At 39.6% G+C, this 7,944-nt stretch overlaps 1 protein-coding gene across 1 annotated transcript; it reads left to right on the top strand.

The window, feature by feature from the left end:
* The first annotated feature begins 318 nt into the window (after positions 1 to 318).
* Positions 319 to 7,334, top strand: LOC105449369 (glutamate receptor ionotropic, delta-2-like). The gene is made up of 15 exons (XM_011688558.1): positions 319 to 581; positions 661 to 819; positions 1,112 to 1,207; positions 1,561 to 1,710; positions 1,832 to 2,055; positions 2,311 to 2,475; positions 2,569 to 2,736; positions 3,061 to 3,294; positions 3,371 to 3,544; positions 3,783 to 4,001; positions 4,573 to 4,723; positions 5,034 to 5,385; positions 5,671 to 5,802; positions 6,185 to 6,342; positions 6,676 to 7,334. Exons 1-15 carry the CDS (start codon positions 485 to 487, stop codon positions 6,771 to 6,773), a joined length of 2,577 nt encoding a protein of 858 aa, XP_011686860.1. The 5' UTR covers positions 319 to 484; the 3' UTR covers positions 6,774 to 7,334.
* The last annotated feature ends 610 nt before the right edge of the window (positions 7,335 to 7,944 follow it).

Genomic DNA, 7,944 nt, shown 5'->3' with positions numbered 1-7,944 from the left:
ACTTTTATATCTCACTTTTCTATCTCCGATCTGAAATAATTACAGAGAGAAGACGTACTTTTTGCGGTTTGTATCCTATAGGTGGCTAGTATCCGGGTCAAGGGAATCGCTCGAATATTTGACGCATTTGACTTTCCCGTGATGATTTTCCAATTGAGTCTAGTTTCGCCCACATGTAGGCCAATGATGCACCCTCTCCTCCCCCCCCCTTTCCTTTTCCGTTCCAAGCTGTGATGAGATTCGATCGTTCCTCGATAAGTTATTAAAGAAATCGATCTTTTCCTTGATTCGCGATAGAAACTATACGGAGCTGGAACGCGCGCTCCCAGTCTACGATTGCGTTTCGACCGAACCCGGGCTTGACAAAGTTTCGGTTAATGCAATAATAATGAATCGGCGAAAGTAATGAACTCATATATCATTGAGCAATGTCCTCGCTTATATATCGACCGGTTGCCGCGACGGGCACCAATACGATCTGTCGATGGACATGATTTCCGTCCTCTTCCTCGCGTGGATTCTGAATTCGGGTGACGCATTCAATGATTTTCCATCGCTGATGTCCTCCAACGCCTCGATGGGTACCGATGACTCTTCTTCCTTCGCATATATTTTTTTGTATATCTACTTTAATGTCGACACTATTTTAATCTCTTTCAGCGGTCGTTGTCGACAAGAGTTTCTTCGATAACAAGGTCGAGTATCGCGACATGGTAAAAAATATTTACAGCTTCATCGCGGCAGTTACGAAGGAGGAGATGAATATGGGTGACATTGACGTGCACGTTTTTCGCGGAACGAAAGTGCAGAATCTCCGAGGTAAGAGCGAACATATTGAACAAATATTTAAATATTCTTGCAATTATTTTTTTTTATGTGACGTTGACTGCTTCATCTTTATTTATACTGTGCGTTATATGTTCAATATATTTTGGATTATTTTATCCGGAATATAACAAGAGTGATTGCGTGCAAATATTTAATAAGAGTACAGTATAGACAGTAGACATATAGGATTATCACACGAAAATGTGTTCAGCGATTAAACGTAGCTTAATGAAGCTAAAGAAATTAAGTTAAAAATTGACTTTTACATTGAATACACGTGAAGATTACACTGTGCTTTTATCCGTGGCAACGTGTCATCAAATGTGGAGCCTTCACGAAGCGGCGCGTAAAGAGGAGCTCATACATTTAGCGATAACAGGTACGTGTAAAGAGACTTTCAGTGAAAATTCCTTTTTTTTATACTTGCCCGTTGAGACGAATATAAATTTAGGCGTTGAATCGCGCAATTGTAGTTGGTGACTAATACGCTAGGTATTTGCAATCAGCGTTATCTTGCTCTTCTTAATTTTGTTATCTACCGTGTCATCCGCCAAAATGCATCGCGTTACGTCATACGTGATACGTTTCGTCTTATTTAAACCGGATACGGTATGCGTACACATCTGATAGAGATTTTAATGCCGTGTGCTTTATTATGTCGCGAGACTTTGTGAAATACACGAGCTGGCGAGAGTCATAAAGTATCGCATGTTTTATTTTATTTGTTTAAAGACCAGGACTGTCCACGGCTTCCTGATACGGAGGGTGTGAGTATTCCCTTAATATCGCCGGGCCAAGAATTATCTCAGATTTTCTTCGACATAAAAGCGATCGACGCTTTGCTCTGGAACAATGTCAACATACTGCACGACGATACCTTCGGTGATACAATTTAAGCGTTAATCGTTTGTCTTTCTCTTTATGCCGTTTTCTTCGACTTTTTCTATATCACTTATTCTCAATATCTTTGTTAAAAACGGAACGTTTTATTCACGACTTGTAGATAGAGACACGATCGGCAGAGTTACAAAAGCCCTATCGATCCCGTTGCCAAACAAGAAATTTAGCTTGCTCTCGAGAGCGTTATTCGCCTTTAAGCACGCCGATTCCGAACGTAGCAGAAGGTACTACATAAAAGACATGCTTGAGAGTTTTCACGTGGATCAATTGGGAAAGTGCTTCCTCGTAATCGTCACATTAGACACAGTGGCTGACGTTATGGAAGTTGTAAGATGAACAGAAAGCTATTTTTTTTTCGTTTTTACATAAGCATCAATTTAAAGCGAAAATAGAGTAATAGCCCATAATTTATTAGGTTCACTGGCTATAGAATTGTTTCTGCAATGTAAATCTTGAAAAATACATGCACGTGCTTTATATCAAGTGCGAGATGCTATTATAAAGAGCCTTGCAAATTATGGATACAACTTATTTCGTGTATTCTGATTCTCTCGAGTTTAATTTTGAATTTGATATATTTAGACAAAGTCTTTAAATATGGCCCTACCAGACAGCCAGTGGTTGTACGTTGTCACTGACAGCGTAGTACGAAACTCTTCGAACATCACCAGCTTCATCGATTTATTGTCGGAAGGCAGTAACGTGGCTTTCATTTACAATGCGACCGACAGCGAAACATATTGCAATGTAATTCGTTAATTATTCTTTTTTTTTAATAATCGCTTTCTCTTTCTCTCTCTTTTTCTTTATATTTTGAAGAAAAAAGGGAAATTCTTTTAGGTCAGTTTAAAATGCCATATCCAGGAGTTAGTTGCGGCGTTGGGTAATGCTTTAAAGATATCGTTGATGACTGAAATAGAGTTGTACAGTCATATGAGCGACGAGGAGTTCGAACTCGTCCGATTGAATAAATTCGAAAGACGTCGAGAAATTCTCAAAAATATCAAAGTTCGTATTTCTGATACTATGTTGAATTCGGATTGGTATAGAAATGATATCTTATGATTGCAGCTTTTCTGAAAACCTGTGCATTACGTACATTTCTTGCACACACATATACCAATTAAATTGATTAAATTCCTGAGATTAAAAAAATTAAATTTCTCTATTTTCTTTTTTTAAGATTACGTTTGTAGTGTCCATATATAAATATCACGTTTAAGAAATTTTTTATTCCTGAAAAACTGAGCTCTCCATGCAAGTGAGAAATTGTATCTATACCATCGAGATTCTTTCGATGGAAGCTCTTCACACGCGCTCTATTTCCCGCAGATAAAGCTTATCGAGGATAATTTCGCTACGGGCGGCGTCTGCGGTAAATGTCTGTTTTGGCGGTTCGCCTCGGCCATAACGTGGGGAAACTTTTTCGTTCACGGCAAGAACGTCGCGCATTTGATCGATACGGGCACGTGGATTCCTGTTCTAGGTGCGAACTTGACGGACGCCCTTTTTCCGCATGTCGCGCACGGTTTCCGCGGGATCAGCATACCGGTCGCCACGTATCACGTATGTAAAGCTCCCGTTCCCCGTGTAACTGCGGCGCGCGATTGGAACATCAATTCCGACAATTCCGTCCTTCCAGAATCCGCCGTGGCAGACCATCTCGTTGACCAACTCCGGCGAGAAGGAATACGGCGGGCTGATATTCGACGTTATAAAATATCTGGGAAAGAAATTAAATTTCACGTATACCGTGCTCAGCCCGGCGAACAATCGAACCGTCAAGTTCACTCGTAACGAGACTGCAGCCGATGTGGTAAAGCTAAAGTTTAGGTTTCACCGAATCTACCGTAACGCAAACAAAACATTTCTTTCCTCATCACACAAATAATAAAAAAATCTAAAGTGCTTAAACCGTATATTAATTACGTACAACTTAATTTTACGATCTCCGTATAAAGTCCCAAACTGCGTAGTTTATATTCGATTTCAATTGACGTACAGCTGAAATCTAATCTTTGTATGTAGTTTACGATAAGTCTTTCAAATGTTAGGTGCTAACGGCGACAACGAGAGAAATGCCGCCGCAGATAATAGATATGATCGTGGAGAAGAAGGTCCTACTTGCAGCCTGCGCGTACAGCGTGAACGATCACGGAAAAGGGCAGATCAATTTTACCTTGCCGATTTTTATGCAGACGTACAGCTTTCTTACTGCAAAACCGGGCCAACTTTCTAGAGCGTTGTTGTTTACCGCGCCCTTCACCAAAGAGGTAAACCTTGCGCATCCTTATGTTTCTGACGACTGAAATATAATGCATACATTGCGCCAGAATGTATAAAGATATTGCATCTCCATTATACGTATTTGTTGCACTGTAGCATCACTTTAAAATAGCATTGTAATTTATTTTTTAAAAATAGTTATATATAGTTAAAAAAAGTGTACTGAAGAAGATGGATAAAACAAGTTTCGAATCTTGTTAGAATTGAGAACTCAAGTTAGAAATATTATCAATTTAGCGTTTTGGATCGGATGTGACGTCATGATTTTATTTATAGAAGACAAATTAATGATCTATTTCGCAAAGTGAGAATCATATAAAGATGTGGAACTTTTATGATGTTTAATTTTCATAAATGTAAAAAGTAAATAAAGGTGGAAACTTATTAATATAACGATCGCGAGATGAGATCCGGATGGAAGTAACTTTAGTATTGAGTTTGTTAAACGGCGGATTGACAGCTCTCTCAGTTTATATAGCTCGGTTACCTCGAATCTATTTTCACGTGCGTGTATGTATAATACACGTATGTCTTCAAGCGGGCTAGATTTGCTTGCAGACGTGGGCCTGCCTGGCAGCATCCATTATTATAATGGGCCCGATCTTGTACCTGATTCACAAGTACAGTCCGAGCAGCATGAGGGTGTCCGCGGGGCTCAACTCCTCCTGGCAATGCATATGGTACGTCTACGGGGCCCTTCTTCAGCAAGGTAAAATCATCCGTTTATTTCTGGAAGCGGTACTTTTATTTCGCGTTTTATTAAAATGTGTGCAGATTTACCAACACATTTTTTATAAATATCAGTCGCAATTTTACTATTATATTTTTATGTATCCGTCACAATTTTATTGTTATATTTCTTCATAATTATATGAATTATTACTCTTTCAAATTATCAGTTTTTTCTTGATATTTTTGTCGAAGAAAAATTGTTTCGTCTTACGCTCATTTTCTTTTACACAAAAAGAGTCGCATTTCCCTTTCTAGAGAAATACAAGGGTGCGTACGAATGATTTTAGGGGGAATGTACTTACCCCATTCCGATAGTGCTCGCCTGCTGGTCGCTGTCTGGTGGTTGGTCGTGATGGTCGTGGTAGCGACCTATTCCGGAAGCTTGGTCGCATTCCTGACATTCCCGAATATGGACACTGCCATCTTGACCGTGGATGATCTTATTGCTCATAAGAGGCATTTAACCTGGGGCTTTCCTAATGGCAGCTATTTAGAGGAGTATCTAAAGAACGCCGAAGAAGAAAAGTATCATATTCTTCTGGAACGTGCCCAGATTCATAATGCGACGCAAGCAGTGGATGTCATTGAGCGGGTGAAGGCGGGCAAGCACGTGTTGATCGACTGGAGAAGCACGTTGAGGTAATTTCATAATACACGTGTATAGAATAAGGACATTTTTATAAACCTCTCCGCCGTTTATAAATTTACAAAAAATTCTGGAGAAAAAGTTACGTAAAATAAATAATAAAGTAAATGTTCTCCTATACGTATCGTTTGCTTATTGAACGCTATAATTATTTTCTTGAAGAATTTCGTGATAAATGGAGATACAGTCTTTTTAATATTTCATCCTGCATAACCGAACGTATAGAATGAATTAGTCCGTCCGATAGGAATGACGATAATGATGCATTGCCCGTGCAGATTCTCGATGAGAAGCGACCTGTTATTAACCGAGGGATGCGCCTTTTCTTTGAGCACTGATGAATTTATGGACGAGCCTATAGCGATGATTATTGGAAAAGATAGTCCTTATATAAAAATCATCAACGCTGAGTAAGCAAAATCTACCTACGATGGTCAAAGTGGTCACTGTTGATTTATGACATTTTAAATTTTTTAAAAATTCAATTTCTTTTCTTAATGATATGTAAATTGCACGTGAATTACAAATCAGACTATGCTCTCTGTTATTAAATTGAAATTAATTTACACTTATAAATGTCCGGCAAGCGTTGGCTTCAATTTATATGAATTACCGTCTCGAACACTTTCAGCGGTACAAACAATTTTATAACTCTGTTGAGCTTCATCGTAAAGTTTCATCTTCGATATCGTCAATTTTGTGATCGTAATTCCGTGATAATTCCCACTTGTATCTGCTAATCTGCTATTTTGTCAGAGCCAATTATCAACTGAATAAGCTTTCGTCATTCAGGTTACACCGCATGCACGAGTCCGGATTAATGAACAAGTGGATAACGGAGCAAATACCGATGAAAGACAAATGCTCGGAAAGCCTGGTCAGTCAGGGCGTAGAGGAGCGCAAAGTAAACGTCGCGGATATGCAAGGCATATTTTTCGTGCTTTTTATGGGTAATGCGTTTTTGCTTTTTGCGCGCGGTACACTCCAAATTCAAGTGTGTAAATCTGTAGTCACTTTTTACGCATTTATACACTTATATTTTTATATTATATATTTATGTTATACTTTTACACATTTTATCTGTGTTTTACACAGTTAAATGCATATTTTTACAATGATATATGTAAACGTGTAAAAAATATGCATTTAATTGTGTAAAACACAGATAAAATGTGTAAAAATTTAGATTTACACACTTGGATTTGCAGTGTACCTCTCGCCGTTCGGGGAGATGTAATAACACCTCGTGGGAGGTATAAAACTCCTTATTGCGCTCCTTTCAGGCGTGACCGGATCGATATTTCTTTTGTGCACCGAGTTTTGCTGGCACAAACGCCAAGTGTCGAGGCGGCGCAAGTTGATTCAGCCTTTTGTCTCTTGAATCTCTCTTGAAACACAGCGGTGGACAGATGATAGATTAAATGCTTCTATATTTTCCGCGAAATAGCTTCACCGTCGGCTAAAACATCTGCATACGTAATTAGATTTTATCGTTGCTTGTACCTAATGTTAATTACAGGGACCATTCTCGTATGAGCACAGCGATTCCTCGAGCTACATGTAACGACTGCTTGAATGTAAGTTATATACTTAGGCGACATAGCTGTTTTTCATAGATTCCTTTATAGTAGTCTATACGTCTTTTTATAGTTAAAACAAATTTTAGAAAACTGCCTGTAAATCAATGTAAAGTTTACGTTTTTACGCTTAGTAAAATTATACTAGTTTTTATCCTTGAAACAGATTCGATCGTTTAGACGTAATTATGTAGTGGAGAGAACTAGTTGAAAAAATGAATCTTTTTATTATAGTATTTTTTTTAGAAATATATTACAAGTAAGACTATTTTTTTCATTATATTGAAAGTAATTATTTATAACTGTCCGACAAGCGTTGGCTCCAATTTCACATGTAAATGATTACCTCGAACACCTTCTGCGGTACAAACAATAACAAATTAAAAAAAAAAAAACGGCAGATATGGTTCCTTGTTGTACGGTTACGTCCAAATTGATGGGTTCATCTTTTATCGCTCGGACAGTTTGAAGCTGACTTGAGCAAATCGCACATCAATCATCGTCAAAGCTTATCACTTTGGGATTGTTCCGATCCGACGTGCGTGTTCAAAAACGTTCGGTGAACGAAACGATGAATATCGTGGGCAGGGATAGAGGAGGATATACGTACGCGACCCCGCGCCAATCGACCGCCCCGTTCGGTACCGGTAATAATCGGTTTCGCTCGCGAAACCGAGACGCGATGGAACAGGACGAGAAGAAGGAACGCACGCGAAGGTATCGCGCTTGGCGTGCGCGCAGGATAATGATCCGCGCGGCGCGGCGGGCGCGAGGCGCGAGCGTCCCATTGTTGGTCCGCGCGTCAGATCCTGGATTCTGGATTGCGCATTCAGCAGCAGCCGTTCGCGGCGCGCGGTAAAAGTCACCGCGATATTACGTAATGCCTCATTCGTGAAGATCCACTCCCACTTGGATCAGTCGAAAGCAGATCCTCGCCTCGCCTTCACCTCTGTGCGGCCGCCCGCTGCCGCCGCC

The sequence above is a fragment of the Wasmannia auropunctata genome, unplaced genomic scaffold (assembly GCF_000956235.1).
Source record: "Wasmannia auropunctata unplaced genomic scaffold, wasmannia.A_1.0 LD336076.1, whole genome shotgun sequence".
Classification (NCBI taxonomy): Eukaryota; Metazoa; Arthropoda; class Insecta; order Hymenoptera; family Formicidae; genus Wasmannia; species Wasmannia auropunctata.
Note: the sequence above shows the minus strand (reverse complement) of the source record. Positions and strands in the feature narration are given on the sequence as shown.

Bases quoted from the DNA above. Each gene is read 5' to 3' on its own strand.
- LOC105449369 (XM_011688558.1), top strand. From the start codon at position 485: ATGGACATGATTTCCGTCCTCTTCCTCGCGTGGATTCTGAATTCGGGT. The intron at 3,295-3,370 runs GTATGTAAAGCT...CCGTCCTTCCAG, and splicing joins TACCGGTCGCCACGTATCAC to AATCCGCCGTGGCAGACCAT. The intron at 6,343-6,675 runs GTAATGCGTTTT...CGCTCCTTTCAG, and splicing joins ATTTTTCGTGCTTTTTATGG to GCGTGACCGGATCGATATTT.